The following is a 22,902-nucleotide window of genomic DNA, read 5'->3' as shown; positions in this document are numbered from 1 at the left end:
CTTGCAAGACCTAAACCACATTTTTCTTTTCTCTCCCTCTTTCCCAGGCTACCACACAACCCCCAAAAAAGAAACCGGACCCGGTCACTTCGGAGACAGTGGTGATCTGGGGGCTGCGCCTCTGGCAGGTGGTTGGTATCTTTGCCATCTTTGTCCTGGCAGTCAGTAAGTTGTAATTCTCTGCCTTTCACCAACCACAGCACCATCCCAAGTAGGACCTGTTCCTGCAGGACTGCAGACCAAATAGCCTTGGAGGTTGCAGGCTGAGGCTCTTTGGTCTCTGGCATCACAGGGCTACACACTGAAGGGTTTTCGCAGTAGGGAGAGGCAGGTGGGGTCTTTGAAGGAACATCAGGTGGGCCACCATGGCTTCATCTTGTAACATAATGATCAACAGAACCTAGTAGGTGGCATTCCAGAGAAGATAAGACACTCTAGGGCTGTGCCACAGCTGGGATTTTAGCTACAGACCCACATTCAATGCATGTTACAGTTATGGTCTTGCCCTTTCACAGACACGTACAAACAGTATGTGATCTCTTGCACTGTCCGACATGCTGAGAAGCTTCAGGAGGTCTGCAGTCAAAGCCAGATCTGGCATTAGAGTCCCTAACTCCTGTTCTGGGTGCCAAGACTCTCACTTCACTTTAGCAAGGCTTTCAGGACCTAAAACACGCTTGGTTTTTTTGAACTCAGGAATAGGAACATGCTGGCTCAGACCTGGTGTCTTCAGTGTGATGGAATCAGACACTCTCTCAGCACACTTTGAGGATCTGTCTGGGTACAATCAATTCCCCACCTGATTATCTTCATCCAGCTCCATCCCATTGCAGCTCACTCTGTGGGAACCGTGTGAAAGCCAGCTTCACTGTGCACTGCAAACATCATCAGGATCTTCCTTATGAAAATGTCACTTAAGACACCACCATAACCCTATCACAATTCAAAGGAAGGATCTTCTGCTCTCTCCTTGAGCCAACTATAACTTCATATCAAAAAAAATTAGATCAGTTTGATACACGTCAAACTTGATAAATCCATTTCTTCCCCATCTACTTTTTACTCTCTAGACTCTTGCAAAATGCTAATTCATTTCTTCCAGCCAAAGGAATTACACTGACTCATCTACAATTCCCTTGAGCCTCTTTTCCCTGGTAGAGATAGTTGAGCAGAGGGACAGAATGAATCCTCATTCCCTGAAGTTAAATGCCATCAACTCAGAAATCACCCCCTATCCTTACCCACACCAGGAAGGACATCATCCAGCCATATGGACCTAGATACCTCTAAATCTTCAAGGTATGTTTTACCATTCTCTTCTCATTCTGGCCTTTCGTGGCCCTAATTACTTGTTAAAAGTAATTTTATAAGTGAAGCAATGAAACATTTTACAGTAACTAAAGGAAAGCCATTAGTTCCTTAGTTTTCTGCATCCCTTCTGCTCTCCTTCTTCATAAATGATGGGCACTCTCCAAAACAGAGCATCCACATTCAAGCTTCTGGCACGGAATAGCCAAAGGTGATGCAAGTTTGCTTGGCCAGCTCTAAAAACATAATATTGCAGACAACTGATATCTAGTGCTCCGTGTTGCTTTTTAATTTGCTGCTAAAAACACCCGCATCTGGATGTAGCCCTAATCCAATCAAAGGGCTCAACAGTCTGTGTTTTGTCTCTGCTGATACAGGGGGAATAAAATTGCTTGTTGCTGCCACAGCCTCCTCTTTGGCTGCTGTGGGTAGCCTGTATCAGTCTTTCCCTGACAGCATCCCTGGTGTGTTCCCAGGCTGTGTTTACAGTAGATATTCACATTTCAAAGCAAGCACAAGCACTTTTCCTTTGTTTTCTTTTCCCCTCATTGCCCTCTCTAAGCCAACACCACACCCCAAGCCTAAGGGATAACTACTCCTACAACCTTAATTGCTTTTAATCAATGAAGCTTATGCTAATTCATCACATGCTACGACTCCCTTTGCAAATAATCCAAAGAAAGTAAAGTGGCTAAGCTTTAAGCCTTAGTGACTCCATATACCATATCAAATGGGCATCAAAACGAACAGCAGGAGCTTTAGAATGCAAATAGACCAGTGAATGGGTTTATTTAGCTAGTTGTTCTTGATTCTAAGAGCATCAGATTGTAAAGAAATTTTTAGCCAGTAGATTGTTTTGTGGCTAGAAATTGTCTCTTTGATTACCAGGTTATTTAGGATTAACAGCATGGAAAATCACCGTGCTGGCAAACCAGTATATCAGAGGGTGTACTGCTTGTAGAAAGGGAACTAAGGGGCTTTTGGCTACCTGAAAATATCAGCAGCAAGAAGGAAAATCCATTAAAATCTACTCATCTAAGGACAAACCCAGAAAGGAAATGTATTATAGAAAAAAAAGAAAAAAACACACAAAGTTAATGCCTTGAAAATGCTGAAAGCAGGGAATGACAAGAAGCTAGAATGCTTTTCAGGATAAAACAGGTAGACAAACAGGTTATGTGCAAAGTAACATCTACTTTAAGGTCCAAGTTCCCACTAGCACACAAACAGCAAAACAGTTCATTATGCCAGCCTGCTAAAGACACACATTACAGGAGAAGTAGGAAGGTATTTGGTAGAAGATCACAGGGCTTTAACTTCGACTTACAGAATAGAATCATAGAATCATTACGGCTGGAAAAGAGCTAGATGTTCATCCAGTCCAACACCACTGTGCCTACTAAACCACGTCCTGAACTGACATGAATCATAAATGGCATGAGGCTTGGTAAGTCTCAGAGTCATAAGTAGAACCAGTGCATCACAACATGTGATGGAGCCAGTTTATAGCTCTACTGCTCTGCTATAGCCCTTTTTGTTCTGATTGGAAAGCAACTGCACCCAGCTCAGTCAGCTTTATAGAAACAATAAGTGATAATGACAACAACTATTAACAAGTCAGTGATTTAAGTCAAAACAAGTCAAGTTCAGGCTTAATGACATGCAAATAATTGAATCATATAGTGAGTTCTCACCAATTGTTCATATCTTGCTTCAGCAACGTTATCCTCCTCCTCCTTTGTCTTGCGATCCCCAAAACACTGATGGTTCCCCAGCTTTACCAGCCAAGATTTAACTCTCAGGAACAGAGACAGGTTTTTCTGTGAGTGAGCTCTCGGAGGTTGCCTTGGTATCAGTCCAGAAAACTAGGCAATTTTTACTTTCCTAGTAGAAAAAGAGCTGGAGAAGAGCTTTAGCATGCCTTCTTTTTCCTGGTTCCAGGAGCACCTTCCCAGTCAGAGCAAGAGGGTAGCAAAACCCTCTAACAGCACTAGCTCTCTGCACTAAGAGGCAGAAGAACATCTTTTCCAGGGCTTCTCAGGGCCTGCACATGTTCTCATTGGCTTCCCATCTCACCTTGTTATCAAGGCTTTAAAGGGTGTGTCTACTTTGTCATGTGAGTTCAGGTGAGGAGTAAATGAGGATGAGGAGAAGGACTGAGGTGCTTTTAAAGTTAATGTTCCTTAGCTACTTCATTGTGGGTGATTATGAATCACTTGAACATGATTCCTTTCAGTTGAAATGGAAATAGAAGATAGTTGCACCAGCAAGTTGTGGTTCCAGATATGTACAACCATTGCTAAGGGCAGACATGGGACAAAATTAGAGTACCCCACCTGAAATACACTGGGTGTGGATGGCAGATTCTCCTCTCTTCCACCCCACAACCCTGCTTCTGCTGAGTGGCAGGACTTGCAAATATAGATATGACTTTGGTGTGGTTCCCAGCTCTTGCTCTTAACATCTTCCACAAGGAGGCATCATCATATAAAGAAAGACAGAAAAAATGGCCAAATCTAAACCTGTCTTACATTTCCTTATTAAAAAACCAAACAAAATCCCCTACATAAAGGCATCTTCTGTGTCAACACGTGCAACCCTGAAATGGGTAGAAAGTCTCTGAGGAGATCTAACTCATAAAAAGCTTTTGAGGGCAGTATACAAACCATAAGGGGCAATTCCTACCTCTGCTCAGCAGAAAGCAGAAGAGATAAAATGTTTGCACATCAGTTAACAGAAAATTTTGCTGTCTTCCCTGCAGCAACGGGCAGCCACATTCTCAGATGCCACGTGGAAACCTCCGTCAGACCCATCCATCTCTATCTTTCTTCTTTGTTTCTGCTCTGTGATAGGATTTGCCACAAGAGAAACACAACTTTGGGAGCAAACCAGCCCACAGTAGAACATCTAACTTTGTAGCACATGCAGAGCATCATTCAGGTGATGCTGGAGGCATAATCCTCATGGATGTGTTTATTATTATATATTTCTTACACATCTACTAAAATATAAGGAATGCCAAATTGTTTTGCTACAGCTGAAGAAGACCCAAGAGAGCTCATTTTTAAAGAAAACACAACCCCTACAGGGATGTATCTGTAAAGAAAAGGAGGAAAAAGAATGTTTCTCGGGTATCACATACAACCAGTCACCTCAATGTTGCTCCTCTGCTCCCAAGATTTTAGCTCAGTCATTTTGTCCTTAGTTAAAGGAATCATAGAATAACCAGGTTGGAAGAAACCCACCAGATCATCGAGTCCAACCCTTCCTATCAAACACTAAAGCTTCCCTTTTGGATATTTGAATCAGGCAGAGCAAGCCAGGCCACTAGGCTTGTGACTGTCTTGATAAACTACTTTGAAATCCTTATCTTGGCTGCCTCTCAGCATAATTCAGCTGCTCTGGATTGCCTCTTGAGTGTTGGTTGATAAGAGGTGAGACCCCTTGCAGGCAGGAGCAGAGACAAGGGGTGCACCTGTCTCTCTTTTTCGTGGAGAGACTTTGATGATTAGCTGTCGGGAGGATTTGATTCAATCAGGAGCACCAATCTCTGGTTTCTTGGTCTCCCTTTTTCTTCTTTTTTGTTGTCATGTGAAAGCTGTAAATAGGGAACTGAGGACCAACACTCTCACCCCACAGCCTGGGGATTGAGTCACAACTTTGGAATCTTGCACAGCCTGTTTCATCCACAAAGACTGAGGACTTTGCAGCAAAAGTTTTACCCTTTGCACACTGCAGTGCTGTGGTGGAGGAAGGGGTGGTCCTGATCCATCCTTGGGAAAGCCAGCAGCTGGCCCAAGGCTTGTCCAACGTGCTCCCCATTGACTCACCTTTTCCTCAGGCACCACAGCCATCAACACATTGAGGTGTTCAAGACCAGGTGGGGTGTTCTAGGCCAGGTTTGATGAGGTTTTGAGCAACCTGATCTACGGAAAGTGTCATTGCCCATGGCAGGGGAGTTGGAACTGGATGATCTTTAAGGTCCCTTCCAACCCAAACCATTCTATGATCAAGATTTCTAAGCAGCCTCGTGGGCTCTTTAATTTTCCTTCTCAATGTTACTTTGTTTTCAAGCTCTGCTGGTTTCCTTGTTTATGCATACTCCTGGATCTGTTGACAGCAATCCACCAGGGAGGATGCTGGCAGCACCTCTTTTGAGTAATGCCCCACTGATTTCTGCAGAGACAAACCAACAACTGGGTCTGGTTGCGGAACAAAATGCCTCAACGTCCCTTGCTGGCATATTCCTCTGGAGTGAAAGGCACAAGTAAAGGGAACACGGAAAGGAAAGGATAATAAGAGCAGGGACAGTGCTGTGTAAAAGAAGCAATAAAACCTCTTAGCTCTTGCCCAGAGCCTGCCTTCTTCCATACCATGGAAGCACTGGAACAGGCTGCCCAGGGAGGTGGTTGAGTCACCTTCCCTGGAGGGGTTTAAGGCACAGGTGGACGAGGTGCTAAGGGGCATGGTTTAGTGTTTGATAGGAATGGTTGGACTCGATGATCTGGTGGGTCTCTTCCAACTTGGTTATTCTATGATTCTATGGAAGCCTGATGTAAAGTGTCAACCAGATGTATTTGAGGTACCACGGGCAGGGAGAGACCCATTTCCTAATCATCCTGCTTTGGATCTGCACTCTGTTGAATCAAGAAGGTAGGATGGAACTGTTGCAGGAGGTTCTCGCATGGGGTAGGGTTCCTGCAGAGCTGTTCCTGCATCCCATCGCCGTTCTCCAGGCATAGGCTCATGCTTTATGCTCAACTCAAACTGAAGGCCAAGATAGCTTTGGATAATTCCTAGTTATCATGCCCAAAGAGCTACCTAAGCTGGTAGTGGACTTTAAACAGACTTGAGTGGTGGACTAGTGGTGGTCTAGTACTACTGGGAAGTAGGGATTGCCTAGAAAAGGAGTGACAAGGCTCCAAGACTCTGGTTTGATCTCTTTTTCCCTGTCTTTGTGTCCTCCTGTGAGATCCACCAGAGATGCTTTCCCATTGTCACCTACACCAGTCAAGAAGTAGCACATGACGCCAGGCATAAGCATCACTATTTTTTCTCCTGACATATCATAGAATCATAGACCTTTGACAATTTGTGTCTAAATCTTCTATGACAATCATAGAATCATATAACCACAGACATGAAAGCTTGAAGGAGCAGGTCCATGATCAGGAGGGATGCTTGGGAGTCAGGAATGCAAAGCTTTTGCTTATCTGCCTGCATAAACTGTGAGTCTTTCCCTCGAACCTGTCAAAGGCTCAAGAGGAGGATAAAATAATTTGAAAGTACAAGGGAGGGAGGTTTACACCAAACAAACGTATTCCCAGGAATCAAAAGTTATTTAATGAGCACCAACAAAACTGTTAAACATCTTGACCGCAATTAACTGAGCACAGTTTAATTTGAAATGTTAGAGGTTTTATTTACCAGCTTGTTGTGGGTGTTAAAGTAGAAGTGCCAGGCAAAAGATTCACATTGGATCTAGATGATCTTTAAGGTCCCTTCCAACCCAAACAATTCTATGATTCCATGACTTTCTGGATCTGAACATGAAGGTTAGATTTTCAGCCTTCCTGGGCAAACCCACTTGATTAACTCTTCATGTTCTGATTTGTTATTAGTATTGCTATTTCAATAGACTGTTATGATTTTAATTCCCACTCGATCTTCACGTGCAATTCCATGCCTGACCCACCCGGTGTCTTTTCTCTGCCTAGTCTGGAGAACAGGCACAATTCACCATCTCACATAAAATCCACCTAACACTAAACCACAGGGATTTTGCAGGTTCCTAGGGCAGGGTAAATAATGGCTCATATCGCTGCTTTTCACCTGGTGTAAATGAATGTATGCAGCAGCACTACATTGCTTGCAATTCATTGTTAATTGAAACCTGTGGTTACGAATTGAGATCTGTGAGTAGACAGGTCTGAGCTACATAGATGAGGTCCAAATCTGGCTTTGATCTTCCCAAATCACAAGATCATCTGTGGGCATCAGGATCATGGGTTTTGTAGTTAGCTCCAATTTGACAGCAAAGGCATTTTAAAATAAATGCTTGCCAAGATCTATTTCTCCTAATTGTGGAACCACCATCCTATATCTTGCCTCACACAGATGCAGTGTTGGCTCCTCCTTGTGACAGCTCCTCTCCTTGCATGGAAGCAATGGAAACGGTTCGCTTCCAAATATCTCTTCTCCTGGGATGGTAAATCCCACTCCTGCTCCCAGGATTTAAGACAGGATGGTGGAGAAGGAAGGTTAGAGAGCTCACTTCAGCCTTAGGACCTATTGCACCAGTCATAAAAGACCTCAAGCTTTGTCACTGTGATTCTTCTCATCTATCTGGAGACACCTTCCATATAGGCATCTAGAGTGATCAGATGAGAGAACAGGTGGGGTTAACTTATCTGTTTGCTTTAGATGTCTACCTAAGGATGAGATAACCTGTGTCCTCTGGTGCTCTTACCACTGTATCTGGATCTACAGGGATGCTCCAGAGAGCTCCCAGTGACTATTTGCTTCTTCTTGTCCCACAAAACATTTCGTAAGCCCAGAAACCCGACTTTGCTTAGACCAAAATTTCCTAAGGAAACCTTTTGTCTGATTAAAGGTCAAACCCTCATCCATATTTTTCATTGGTAAGTTCAAAATAAATACAAAGTGGCTACTGATAAAGCCGTCCTCTTTGACAGCAGATGAGAAAATTCATAAAACAGAAATAGGTGGAAGAAGCCATGCAGGGAGTTAGCTGAATCAATTCACACAGAATGCAGTGAATCATAGAATAACAGAATGGTTTGGGTTGCAAGGGACCTTAAGGATCATCCAGATCACCCATGGGCAGAGACGCCTTCCAATGGATCAGGTTGCTCAAAGTCTCATCCATCCTGGTTTTGAACATCTCCAGAAATCACGACTTCTCTGGGCAACCTGGGCCATGGCCTCACCATCTTCACAGTAAAAAATTTCTTCCTAATAGCTAACCTAAATCTCCCCTCTTTCAACTTAAAACCATTATCCCTTGTCCTATCTCTGCTCTCACTGATAAAAAGCCCCTCCCCGGCTTTCCTGTAGCCCCCTTTAAGTACTGGAAGGCTGCTATAAGATCTTCTCAGAGCCTTCTTTTCCCTAGGCTGGACATCCCTAACTGGGAATGCAAGCAAAAACAACTGGGAATGCTGGCAGAAAAAAAGGATCTATGGTTAGGATAAAGCAATGTAGATAGGCTTGATCTACAGAACAAAGAAAGATTCAGTGATTGAATGATAATTAGTAAAATTTAGTAATTATTATTAAAGCAAGCATTTAAACAAAGCAGTTCAAGGTAGTGCTGCAGTATGGAGTTATTAGGATGTATTAGCACAGGTTAGTGAGAAGTAGGACTTCTGTATGCTGAAAAATGCTGAAAAATATCTGAGGTTTGCAGGAAAAAGAAGCAAAAATATCCTCACCTCTCTTCAGTCTCCAAAGAAGCGTCTCACTGAAAACACCTTGTTTAACTTGTTGGAAAGAAGATCAAAAAGCCACTTGATTGCAGCATTGGAGGACTTCAGAAAGAAGGGGGGGGAAAAAGTGTTAAAGGGCTTTTCAGTCTAGTGGATAGAGGCAAAGCAGAGTCTGGAAATTAAAACCAGTTCAATTCAGTTTGAGACATAAATGTGGCATGGAGGGTGATTAAACTTTGCCACGCTTTTCACCCCTTAGCAGCCTAGAATAAGGTGGGATTCAGTCCAGCACAAGTTATTTCACCCAGGCAGTAATTAAACAGAATAACATGTGATGTCCAAAGAGGTCAGATGATGTGATCTAATGGAGTGGACAGACCTTCATTTCCAGACACCAGAAATGTATCACGTGCTGTGTAGCTTAATGGCTGAGCAAATATTGTAGAGCTCTTTCTGCAGGTCCTCAGGGTGTTTTACCAAGGAGGACACGTTTAAAAACATGTTTTGCTTAAAGTCATATTGACACAGCTATTGGGATTGCAATCAAGGTGTTCTCAGTCTACAGCTCCCATTTTTGCTTGCTATGACATTAATGTACTAATCCAGTTAGTAGATTTTTCTTGAAACAGCAACCATAGAGCGAGATAAAATACAATGTAGAGAAGGATTTTGAGAAGGCAGCTAATCCATCTCCAACCTGAACTTTAAATCTGACATTTTTACTATCCACTTGTCTCTGTTTTCCAGAAGAAAGAAGATCCTGAATCCTCATTGCTGGAATTTGATCCCAAGCCTGAACCAGGATGCCTTACATGCCCTCTAGGTGGCTGCACACCCTTTAGACAGAAAACCTCCTTCTGGAGCCCAGCTCAGGGTCTGTTTCTGAGGCCCTTGTGCCCCAGCAATAGCTTTAGTAGCAGCAGTGGCATCTTTAAATGAGCTGATTCAGGCACCAGCAGCAGCACCTTAACATCTTAGGGTGGACCAGTCCCACAAGAAGCCACCCAAGCACTAATTAATTTGTTTAAGAGCTTAGTAGACTTCACTGCTCATTGCATTATCACAATTAGCCAGTTATTAACGCTGCTGTGAGTACCTTGAACAACCAAAACATGCTACCTCTCTCCTTTAAGCATCATTGTAGTTATACAGCAAGCAAGTCTTCAGGCTTCTCAAAAAGCATTTGAACACAAGTGCTGCAGTTAACTAGCCATTGAATACATCTGCATTAATTGCTTGCATTATTAACAACAGAACGGCTTCCTGATTAACTGAGAGCAGCACAGGCTACTTTGCTAAATGTTAATTAAACGCTTCATTGGCAGACTATTTTTGCAGCTTCAAAGGGAACAAACCTACTGGGTATTGGCAGCCAATTTCCATTCAGTTTATAAAACTGCTCAGTTCTCAGTGTTAGCTCTGCTGAATTATTGCACCAAGTAATCTCTGGAGAAGACAGTTCATTTAGATCTTTCCCAGCTCCTAGGAGGACCAAGTTCTTTCTTTCCTTCTTCTTTTCATTTTTTTTAAAATTTGCTGCCCAGATAAATTAGAGGCAACTGTGTTACTGCTGATGAGTCAAATTCACTTCAGTGAAAAGAAAAAAAGACAGCTTGAACAGGGTAACTTGGCCAGATGGATATTTAGTTTAAGCCAACAGAGTTCATTTTACAGTCTTTTGCATATCCTCAAGCTGGCTTCTGTTACAAACTGAAATATTTTAGTTTAAACCAGTGGAATTAAACACACAGACTATACTTTGTCACAAGCATCTAATTGTTTGTGGTGGAAATTACGTGTTTAATTTGCTGTGTTGCTGTGCTTCAGGTGGGAGGGCCTGGGGGCCTTTTCTGAGCTCCTCCAACCTGAATAGTATTGAATATTAGTGTTATTATTGTGTTATATTATATATTATATATATTACATACATATTATTACATATTATTATAACACACTAATATAGATGATATTTGAGGTCCCTTCCAACCCAAGCTATTCTATGATTCGATTTTTATTACTATAATGTTATTATATTATATTGATGTTCAGGATAGGTTGGATGAGGCTCTAAGCAACCTGATCCAGTGGAAGGAGTTCCCTGCTCATGGCAGAGGGGTTGGAAGTGGATGATGTTTATAGTCCCTTCCAACCCAAACCATTCTATAATTCTATGATTAGGAAGACATTGCTACTTGCAAAAATAATGAAAACATGCTAAAAATCCAGAAAGGAACAAGCCTCAGAGTTCTTAATTTTTTCCTGAGTCATTATTTCCACTTACAATCCCTATTTTGTCATCATAGATAGCAAGAAGTTGACTTCTTTAAAATACTCATGTCATAAAGGACCACCAAGTATTTGTTTCCTTCCTGAAAAATTACATTTCACATGATCAGCCTGGCAGAAACGATGAAAAATTATTTGATACGTTGTCAGGTTGAATCTTCAGCGTGGAAAGAGAACACCATGTGCAAGACCAGACCTGACTTTTTAATTTAAAACAAAGATGTTCCTTCAGAATAAGTGGCTGAATTCAATCCTATATGGCAGGTAACTGAAAAGGATAAAAAAAGTAGGTAAGAAAATGATTTTTAGAAGCTGAACAGCTAAACAATCTACTGAATGTTATTGAAAAAGAAAAAAATAATCCATATTTTAGTTGTGTAGTTCATGCAAGATGCTTTTTATCACAGCATCACAAGACCATCTATTATTAATACAGAAAAACAGAGAAAATTGAGGGAATTGAAAATTACTCCACTATATTCTTTTCACACAGGATGTTTTTTCTGCTTTATGTAGTTTGATAACAGAGAAACCATAAGTAATGTTGCCATTCCAAACCTTGATGGTGAAATATTGTCATAGACCTCCCATGGTGCTAATGGGGCACTGATACATCTTATGGAGACTGCATTAAAATGAAAGCTGAAATCCTGCAAAAGAAAGGGATACTCACAGCATGAAAAAAAGGTGGTGGATGAGAAGCTCAACGTGAGCTGGCAATGTTCACTTGCCTAGAAAGCCGAGTATATCCTGGGGTGCATCCAAAGTGTGACCAGCAGGGTGAGGGAAGGGATTCTGCCCCTCTACTCTGCTCTGGTGAGACCTCACCTGGAGTCCTGCAGTCAATTCTGGAATCCTCAGCACAGGAAGGACATGGATTTGTTGGAGGCAGTCCAGAAGAGGCCATGAAGATGATTCTAAGATGATCAGATGGCTGGAGCATCTCCCATATAAGGACAGGCTTCTCTTCTCCAGGCTGAACAACCCCAGCTCTTTCAGCCTCTCCTCACAGGAGAGGACAGTTAATGGAGAGAAAGGCAGCTGTAGAGGATGATTTATTTGGCATACCTTGAATTTCTGTTTTAAGCCTAGATTAATCACTCCTAGATATGCTTCTTTCTCTCCATCAGTGAGAAAGGGAACCTGGGATGACTGTCTGAGACCATAATCTCTAGCTTTGGGACATGGAAACCAGAACAAAGGAATTACACACACTGTCTCCTGTGCCTGACCGGGAGGGTAAAGCAATTATATCCAACAGACAACAACTTCCCACTCACAATGAAGTGATCATTCCCCTCCTGTGTGGCTTGAGCCCCACACTCAGCACAGCTTGCAAGGTGGGTGGAGATAGGAGTAGCACTGTATTATTTTCACACGAGCCTCTTCCTCCAGTGGCTGGTTATGGATCATTTCCCATCCCAAGACAACATGAGGCCCCAGAACCTTAGAGTGAAACTGTATTTCCATTAGAAAGTTAAACAGAGAGCCTAGCATACGATTGTACATGAAGTACCTGAAGTATTCCAGTACCTGAAGGGGCGACAAGAAAGCTGGGGAGGGACTGTTTACCAAAGGCTTGTGGTGATAGGACGAGGGGCAGTGGGTATGAACTGGGGAAGGGCAGGTTTAGACTAGACATAAGGAAGAATTTCTTCACTGTGAGAGGAATTAATTTTCCTTCCTGTTCTCTACCCACTGTAAATGGGTCAGCCTGTACTAGATAGACGACCCCTGCCTAAACTGAATGCTCTTGCTTCCCTCTCTCCTCTCTCAGTCATCACACTGTGCTGTATCTTCAAGTGCCGAATTCCCCGGACAAGGAAGGAGATTGAGGCTCGGTATGCACAACGGCAAGCAGCCAAGTCATATGCAGACAAATTGGAGACGGTGCCACCACTCAACGAGCTGACCGAGATCCCTGGAGGTACTTCCCATGCCCGCACCTACATATAAGACCCAACTCTTCTTTTGGGGTTTGCTTTCTTCATGCAAAGGGCTAGGTCCTCCATTAGTGTAGATCAACGTGTCTCCTTAGGCACAATTGTTAAGATAATGCCATGACTTGCTAAACCCCTGCCATTCACATGCACTAAACCTGCAATATTTGTGACACCAGACGTGATAGTTTAGATTAAATGGAAGGTTTCTCCATTGGTACAAGTCAGAGTCATTCCTTTGAAGTTCATGTTTAAAATTCCCAGAGTCTGATTCATTTTAAGGACCAGTTCCTGGCTTGGGGTGGGTGGTTGTGCGTCAGCAGGAGAAAAAAAGGGTTGTTAGAGATTCACTATAGAGATTAGCTATAAATGATTTGCCCCATTTGAATGGCCAAGAGTATTTCTGTCGCTTGTCTCCGCTGCTGTCACTTATCTTTCCTGATTCTGTACCCTAGGCTCTACTGCAACTCTCCTAACTCTCTCTGGTCATGTCCAGTCCAGACCTCTCAACTCCCTGCCTGTGGTGAAAGAAGAAGATGAAATGGCCCTACAAGGAAATTAAGGGACTGCTTTCCTGTCTGCTATCTATGGCTTCTCTTTTCTGATGAGATCCATCATAACTTGGACTCCTTGCACCTCAGTCTCCTTTCTGCATTTGCATTCTGTTTTCTCAAAGCCTTTTTTATGACTTTCTTTTTCTCTTTCCTATGTCTCTGCAAGCCTTGTGGTCTGTAGCTTCATAGAAACTGGGAGTTTCTTTGAATGAAAATGTGCTGCTTCGCGAAACTGGTGAAAGAGGCTGAGAAAAAAATTGCAGAAACGTAGTCCCACACCAGCAAAGTATAAACTATGTCCTTAACAGTATGAACTTGCACATATTTCAGTATTTCAGAGATGTTCAGACACCTGATTATGCCTATACTCTAGACTGAGGATGCCAGACCACACTCTGAAACCAAACCCAGTTGGCATGAACAAGCCTTTGTCCATCAAGTTAAATTGCCTTAACTTATTTTAAAGTCAAAAGTCATCCAGATGTCTAGAAAATGCACTTTTACATGTATAAGCAATCACATGTGGAAGTGTTTAGTATCATATCCTTCAATTCCCTGCTCAAAAGACCAAATCCTAACTCTGTAAGAAGCAGCTCTCTGGAGATCTCAGAAGGTGTGAAGTATCATGCCTGAGGATTGCAGAAAGCCGAATTCACTCATTTGTGGCTGCATCCTCTTCCTACATATCTGTTACTTCTGGAAAACCAATAAATTGAAGATGAGAATATCCGGAAGAGACAGGATATTTAGGAGGCAAAAGCATCATTTCACCCCAGAGCGTTAATAAATTTTGATCTCCTATAAGGAGCATTTACATCCCATAAACGTGGACATGTACTCTATCTAATAGTTAGCTGTTTTGGTGTAGAATTAATCAGATCATGGTAAATTTTTGCAGCTTAAACTCATTCAAAAATTCCCCCAAGAAAGCAATTTACGGGAAGTCACCTGCACCATAAAGGCTGCCTAAACTTTTATCCAGTTAAATGTAGAAGATGAGTAGCTGACGACCCTTTGACCCACAATTATGGTCTTGGCATGGTGCAGGGTAGGATGCTGGTAGATAGCACATTGCTGAGTGGCTGCTGAGATCTTGGAATGGCTCATGAACACATGTTCTCTGAAGCTCCTAGTCCTCTGGGACTAGGCAGGTATAAATCTCTCCAAGATGCCTTGAAGGAACTGGTTACGGGGCTGGGAGTCATCTATCCACAAGTACATTACTCATCTATGAAGATGTTTGCATCAGCACTAGCTGTCTAGAATTTATCCCTTTATCCACAGTGGAAAATAAAAAGAATGAGTTTCATCGTAGGGGAGGTACTAAACTGGAAGAGGTAAATTGTGCCTTAAAAATACCTTTATGTCTCCAGTCTTGGGGATCCAAAAAGACTGATTCAGCACCTCCAGTGTTAGATACAAAAGCTCTGTGTCATCAAACCCACCGGTTTGCCTTCCTTCTGAGATTACTGTGCATCCTGTCCCCCAGAAAGTTTCACCGCATGATTTAGGCATTACAGTGGAAAATACACAAACCTTTTGGCTTCATCGCTGTGCTGTTATTTTCTTCTGTACAGAGCACGATGCTCTGTTGTGCTGCCCCACTGATATTTGCTACCCACCTTGATTTATGTAGTCATGAAATATAATGTATGCATTCATCTACTATTTATATACTTACACTGTGGCAGCCCCTGGTTAAGCCAGTCAAGGCCAAAGAGATAATGTGAGTGACTTCAATTACTGAGTAGCCATTAAATGCTTTAAAGGTTTCTGTAAGTGTCAAGTGCCATTAATCATGAATATATTACAGTGCTTAAATAATCTCATTTCTTGGCGTTATTTTACCCTACTTCACATTTAACATGACGGAATAGTCTAGCAGCCAACTGGCTCTTCATGCACTTTTTAGAGTGTTGGATATAGCCAGCCCTTTTGCTAGACGTAAATAAAACTAACTTTAGTGTTCAGTGAACAGAATTTTATATACAAGTTGATTCATTTGTGTTCTGTCTCTCTGTCTGCGGGAGAAGTACAAGCAGGATTTGCTCTTTGCTTTGGGTGGAGATGTACTGTCTGTATCCATAGGCAGTCTTCAAGTATTTTGGTCTGAGGCAGCTGCAGCTGATATTTTTAGGAGTTCACCTAATTCCTACCATATTTGTCCAGGGAGCAGACAGCATGGAGCTTTTTTTGTTGTTTTTCTTTCTCCTTATGAATATATATATATTTTTTTTTCTCCTTGTCTTGAAGTGTGGCCAGCAGGTCGAGAGAGGTGATTCTGCCCCTCTGTTCCTCTTTTGTGAGACCTCATCTGGAGTATTGTGTCCAGTTCTGGAATCCTCACCATAAGAAGGATATAGATCTGTTGGAATGGGTCCAGAGGAGGATACAAAGATGATCAGAGGGCTGGAGCACCTCCCATATGAGGAAAGGCTGAGAGAGTTGGGCTTGTTCAGCCTGGAGAAGAGAAGTCTCCGAGGAGACCTTAGAGAGACCTTAGAACACCTGAAGGGGCTACAAGAAAGCTGGGGAAGAACTGATCACAAAGGCTTGTAGTGATATGATGAGGGGTAATGGGTATAAACGGCAGAAGGGCAGATTTAGACTAGACTTAAGGAGGAATTTCTTCATGATGAGAGTGGTGAAGCACTGGAAGAGGTTGCCCAGGGAAGCTGTGGCTGCCCCATCCCTGGAGATGTTGAAGGCCAGGTTGGATGGGGCCTTGAGCAGCCTGATCCAGTGGGAGGTGTGACTGCCCATGGCAGGCGGGTTGGAACTAGATGATTTTTAAGGTCCCCTCCAACCCAGACTGTTCTATGATTCTGTGATTCCATGATTCTATGATATGAGATGTCAGGATTTCCCACGTGGTTGTAAGAAAGAGTCTGTATTTGCTCCACTCCTACTTTTATGTATAAGCAAATTGCCAGTTCCTGAGGCCAAAGGATGATATTTTATTCTAACGTGCACACTAAAGGTATATTTAAGTAAGCACAACGAATTATGGCTGGACTCGATGATCCGCTGGGTCTCTTCCAACCTGGTGATTCTATGATAAATTCAGATCTGATTTGCACCTGTAATATATTGCTGCAATTTGAAATGACACTACAGACATCCATAACAACGAGAGATTTGAGGCTACTTAAACATATTGGAGTCCAATGGCTTCAGGGCTGAGACATATTACCAAAGGACCTTACCAAATAATCTCCTGAGCCATCTCACTGTTATCTTGCCTTAGCCTGAAAAATGTGAAAGAGTTTGGCTTAACCTAGGTACCAGCTGTAGAAAACTGAGCAGTGACCCATCATCTTCCATTTGTTGAGGTCTCTCCCAGGTCATTGCTACATCTTGGCTGATTTAAATTATTAAATTGTATTAACAGGGTCATCTATTTACATACCTGAGTCCTATACTAGGGATTTTAAGAGAAAGAAGTCAGGAGAAACAACACATTTTCACTTCTTTTTGCAAAATTTTATACTCTGCTGGTCTTGAGCAAAGTTAAAAACGTGAAAAATATGGGGAATATCATCTGTGTGTAAGTAAGTGACAAGTTGCAGCTTGAGTGAGAGTTCAGCAGATCAAGCTCTGGCTTCAGAAATACTTTTGTGAAAATGAACCACAAAAAAAGAGAGATGAGAAAACGTTTTCTCCTGTCAAATCTTTTGTCAGAATACTTAAAGTTTGCAGAGCCAGTGTGATACTTAGGAGTCTTCTCACCTGAAATGCGGGGACTGAATCCAAGGTTGCCCAGAGAAGCAGTGGCTGCCCCATCCCTGGAGGTGTTCAAGGCCAGGTTGGATGAGGCTTTGAGCAACCTGATCTAGTGGAAGGTGTCCCTGCCAATGGCAGGGCATTGGAATTGGATGATCCCTTCCAACCCAAACCATTCTGTGATTCCACGATTCTATAACAAGATATTCCTAAGTAAAAATATTCCATAATTAAAGATGCTATGAGCTTCCTACAACTAATATGGCTTGTGTGTTAAAACATAGCAAAACAGGGCTGAGGATGCACTGGAATTAATTGCTATGCACCCATGGCATGTAGCTGCCATTAATTACAGGGCTATGGATAGGAAGCCAGTCACATAGTGACTTGGTGTGAGCAGGACATAAGCAAACCCTACTTTGTAGTCTTGTGCTGGGCAAGCCATCTTCTGCTTGTCTGTCTCTGGCAGTGAAGATCCCCAGCAGAATCCCTGCTGGCAATTCTCAGCTGCAGGAAATACAGGCCATTTAGGAAAACAGAGACTTTGAAAAGCCAACCAACTGAAAAAAGAACCAGAAAGAAACCCATGACAGGTTCATATTGAATTGCACAAGAGATATTTCTGTTCCTTCTTGTGAAAGGAGACAACTCCACATTGAATATAATTATTGGAAAATGCTTATGGACTGTGCTTATAATGTTCAAGGATCCATTCCTACCAACAGGAGCTGTTTTTTCTAACAGCTCCACATCTCAGCTCTTGAAATTACCTGTTGTGCTTTATCCTGTTCATCTACCTTCTCAAAACGGTGACATGAAGTTTGGTAGTCAGTGAGGGCAGCTCTATGGGCAAAGCCACAGTAAAAGTATTTTCCCTTTGTCCAAGATTTTCTAGCAGGGAGCCCTTTTCCTGGCTAGTGGCGACTCAAGTTAATTACTTCTCTTTTTTTCTTTTTCCATCCTTATAACAGGTCAGGCAGCAGAAGAAAAAAAGGAAGAAGTTCCCACTGTATCTGGAAAAGTGGACAAGGCTCAGGGTAAGAAAGATGGATCCAAAGACTCCAAGAAGAAAGATGGTGAAAAGGAACAGAAAGAAGGATCCAAGAAAGAAGGGAAGGATGAGGCCAAAAAGAAAGAAGGAGAAAAAGGAGAAAAGGGAGGAAAGGGAGAAAAGGGAGGAAAAGACAGTGGTGACAAGAAACAAGGAGATGGGAAGAAAGGTGAAAAAGAAGGTGAAGGAGCAAAATCAGGAGGAAGCAGCAAAACTAATGGCAAGGCTGGTGGGAATGCCAAAGCCCCAGCAAAGAAGAAGTGACCTTGCTAGAAGTCAATGCTCTCAGTCTTTCAAAGAAGACACTGTCAAATGCTGCAGGTAGTGCACTGGGAGCAGAAAGGACTTGCTGTCTCCATATACTCAGGCTTTTGAGTGCCACTAGATGCATGGATTCACTACCTTTCGAAGACCACGTCACTGGGATTTTTTTGTCCACCAAAGGAAAACTTGGCCGTTTGGCTAGACGGTATCTAGTATCTATAAATGGAACCAAACTGCAGTCTGGAGTGAGAAGTGGAACTAAAGATGAGCATGGAAATCCACAGAGATGAAGATCTAAACGAATCAAGATCAGTTTAGGAGGATTCCTTTAAAATTTGTACTTCTTGAGGACTTTAAGGAGTTTGATGAATATTTACTGGCACTCATTTCTTCCTAAATAGGATTTGCATGTGGGTAATTTTAGGGAATAAGGAAATTCTGGATGCTAAAACCGAAAGACTGGGGTTTTCTCAGTGACAGCTCTGAGAGGTGGCTTGGACACAGGGGAGGAGACTTTCCTTCCTTCTCAGATGCCTCTTTCTCTGGGCTGCTGAGGATATAAAAAGAGCTGCATATCTCCCAGAAGACTTATCCACCTTTTTCTCTTTTCTGATGAAAGACACGTAAATCAAGCTGTAGGAGGATGTGGATAGAATAAAAAAAAGTGGGCTGCATCTGTGCTGCTGTAGGCAGTAGCTGTTCATCATCTCTTCAGGAAAGGCAGCAAATGAAAAGATCCTGCTGGGACGAAGGGGATGTGAAGATGCTCAACGTGTTGTAACAGAAACTCAGTGTCTCAGGGGACCAGGGCTGAATGTCTTTGCTTTTTCCCTGAGCGGTTTTGAAACCAAGGATTCTTGTCTGCTTGTATGTGGCTGCTACTTCTCTCAACTCCTGGAAAATTGTATAGTGTAGTTTCACCTGAAGCATCTTTTTTTCGTAGCCTGTATTGTAAATACCCAGCAATTTATGCCTTAAGATTAACAGCCAGGGGGTGTTTAGCTAAAAAGCTAATGGTGGATAATTTTCAAGCTATTGTAATTCTCCACCTACTCTCTCTCCTGTCTCTGAATATATACACTGGCATGGCTTTTTCTGCTCATTGGGGCAAGAAGGAAGGTGTCTCCAGCAGTTTATTCAGCTCAGGCACCATGAGTTAGATTTATATCAATCAAACTGCTTCCTATTCACCCCGTGGCTTCAATACAGACAGAGCTGATTTATTAATACAAGACAATTCGCATTCGTTCCACCGTTCCATTCCCCTCTCTCCTCTCCTGCCAAACCCACCCTGGTAGAGAATGAACCCAGAAAAATGAAGAGCATGTTCTGCTCTGTCAGTGAGGTCACTCGGTTCATAAAAAAGCCCCAAGAACACTAGAGCTATTGGAGGTGTAAGGCTTGAGGACCAAGGATGAGAAAGATGTTCACAGCCACAGGAATAATTACTAAGAGCATGAAGGGTGACAGTTCACTGCCTCCAGGTATGATCTGCCATGCTAGAGAACAGAAATTCTGCCTCTGTATTCAGACAAGTGGTTGGAGCCCTAATCTCAATCCACTGCAATGATACCTAGTGATGACTGAATAAGTGTATAACAGACATCTATGTTTAACTCTGAATCTCACTCCCACTCCTAATTTTTCAGAAGCTGAAGATGAGTGGGAATTACAGCTTCCAGGCAGGAGCAGAAGACTTGTTTTCATGTCCCTCCTCAGCCTAAGAGGTCTCAGATGTCCAGGTTTGGGGCTCAGTCCAGCTGCTGGGCTGTATGTTAGATCAGGAAAATGACTTTTATCCTCTTTTTTGCTTGAATAAAAGGGCATGAAAGAAGGTTTTATGAATTGCTTTCAGGCCAAACTGTTTTCCTGTGCACCGAGATGTCACTCCCTGGGACCTGCGCAAGGGTGCATGAGCTCACTGTGTATTTTTCAGGAGCTTCAGTGGATGCTGATATCTTATAAACTCCAATTCCCAGGTAAAGCAGATGTAGGATGGGATACAGCTGTGATTTGGGCAGGAAAGACTGCTTCCCTGTCCTGCAGGGCTGTGAAGCCTGCTATTAATGCTTTTTAGGACGTGCAGACTGAGGATGCTGACTCAGTCTGTACCTACTTAGTGAGCAAGGAGCAGATTTATTCCTGACCCAAAAGCTTCAATGAAGAAAATCTGTTTCTTCACTTTGTCCATAAGTTTGCTATTACAGCATGAAATAACTCTTTCCTTAAACCCTCCTCCTCAATACAACTACTGTCTCTCTCACACACACAAATTAATAATAATAAAAAAGTACTGCATTGAGACTGCTAGAGCCTTTGTAATTCATTTTAATTCATTTCTGCCCAGATCAGACAGCAAATACGTTCAAGATCTTCTATATCAGATCACAGGAGTTTGTGGTCACTTAGGGAAAAAAAAAAAAGATATTATCTTAGAAAGAAAGGAATGTTTCTGCTCTGAGAAGGACCAGCCCTGAGACACCTGAGGGGTACATCAATGTGTTTCTGAGTTGTCAGAGTGACAGTGCATGGGTGGAATGAAGGGAATATATTCTGGGGATTGCAGACTCTCTGGAAAGCATCCTGCCTAACAAAACTTGTCATGATGCCTGGAGTGATTATGGAGAGAAGTAAATTTACAGGCACAGTCCAAATCCAGTGTGCGTTTTCCCCCAGCTCATATTAGAGCAGTCAGGTGGAATCTGAAAGCCAGATCACCGTGGGTATAAAATAACACTGCTGGAGTGGAGCACGCTCACCGACAGCAGCTTGGGAGTCGCTTTTTACACCGCCAGATGGAGAAATTGCCTTGGAAAAATTACATCCACAGCTGCTGAAGCTTTGCCAAATGAATCATTTGTGACAAGATTGGAGATATTTCTCTGCAAAAGTAAGTGCAACAACAAATCCCAGAGGATAAAGCAGGATTTAAGACCCAAGGCTCAGACATTCAGGGAGTACTGGCAGTAACTCTGCATTTGTTAGATTAGCCTGATGGTTTATGCATGGCAAGGGTGATGTGGAGAAAATAATCGGGGGTACTACAGAGCCAGGGCAAGTTCACAGGATCTCCTGCTTGATATATTCTGTAGTTCTCCACTAGAGGGGACCTTGTTCTTCCATTGTAATATAAGGTGTTAGTTTGTGCTGGATAAGTTTTATGATTCTGTTTTATGATTCTATGATTCTATTTGGGCACTGGAACAGGCTGCCCAGGGAGGTGGTTGAGTCACCTTCCCTGGAGGGGTTTAAGGGATGGGTGGACGAGGTGCTAAGGGACATGGTTTAGTGTTTGATAGGAATGGTTGGACTCGATAATCCGGTGGGTCTCTTCCAACCTGGTTCTTCTATGATTCTATGATTTGTGGTGTCAAATCAAGCCTGGCTTTGGTAACATCTTCTCTGTAGTCTAAAGGCTTTCATGGCACTTATTTAGGTACCTGAGCCATCAAATCCTCTTCCAGTACAGTTCTGCCACTGGTTAATAGAGGCAAGAGTTCAGCTGACGGCAGCGTAATACCCTAAGGGCATAATTGATGTAAGAGACATCAAGAAAAGTCATTTGCTTTGGTGGATAAAACATAAGCCAGCCAAGTTAGGTGTCTCATACGGGTTGTGGTGAGGATCATGAGTCTGGGTGAGCCGGTCAATAGGAGGAGATGGGAAGCTGAAGTTTTTAAGTTCTGTTTCTGGTTCATTTGGGAAAGGAGCTCATAGAAAAGCTGTTCACATTTTTTACCTCCTGCTCCCTTTTTTTCTTTGGTTTTTATTTTAGTATTGATGAAAAGCAGTGAAAAAACTAAGCATGGGTTCTATACTGAGCTGCCAGAAGATACTAGACACGAGGTGCATCTGTTGCAAAGAAATTTTGTGATATATTTTCACTACTAAATTGCAGCTTTCTCCGAAGGATAGAACCCTCTGGAGTAATTACAGCTGCCCCAGAGGCTCTCCAGGACAAATATGGTCGTTTTTTTTTTTTTCTCTCTTTATATACTTTCTTAAACAGTGGGACTCTGAATAAGAATGACTGTTTCTTATTGATTTCATAATACAAATCTAAATACTAGAAGCATCTTAGCTCTGCCTTCAGAAAGTAAAATCTGTGTCCAGCTCCCTTTTTTCTTGCTAAACAAAATACATCTTCTTTTCCTAAGTCCCTGATGTACCAAATCCCTTAGTCTGGACTTCTGCAGGCTGAGAAGTGTCATGCAGAATAACCGAGGCACAAAAGCAATCTACTTACTGTAAAAACCAAAATATGGCACAATAGATGGGACCTGGACTTTGATTTACATGTTTCCTTCTTAAGATTATCCAGGAATTTG

At 42.5% G+C, this 22,902-nt stretch overlaps 1 protein-coding gene across 3 annotated transcripts in view; it reads left to right on the top strand.

Moving 5' to 3' along the window:
* Window positions 1-20,872, top strand: part of TMIE (transmembrane inner ear) — a 36,758-nt gene extending 15,886 nt beyond the window's left edge. For all 3 annotated transcript variants that reach the window (XM_069859204.1, XM_069859203.1, XM_069859202.1), the window contains 3 exons: window positions 48-165; window positions 12,820-12,969; window positions 18,231-20,872. In XM_069859204.1, the coding sequence (XP_069715305.1) occupies window positions 48-165; window positions 12,820-12,969; window positions 18,231-18,574 (612 nt within the window). In that variant the 3' untranslated portion in view covers window positions 18,575-20,872. The remainder of the gene's footprint in view (window positions 1-47; window positions 166-12,819; window positions 12,970-18,230) is intronic.
* Window positions 20,873-22,902: the final 2,030 nt, after the last annotated feature.

The sequence above is a fragment of the Phaenicophaeus curvirostris genome, chromosome 6, assembly GCF_032191515.1.
Source record: "Phaenicophaeus curvirostris isolate KB17595 chromosome 6, BPBGC_Pcur_1.0, whole genome shotgun sequence".
NCBI classification, from domain to species: domain Eukaryota; kingdom Metazoa; phylum Chordata; class Aves; order Cuculiformes; family Cuculidae; genus Phaenicophaeus; species Phaenicophaeus curvirostris.
The sequence above is the reverse complement of the archived record's forward strand: the minus strand, read 5'-3'. Positions and strand labels throughout refer to the sequence as shown.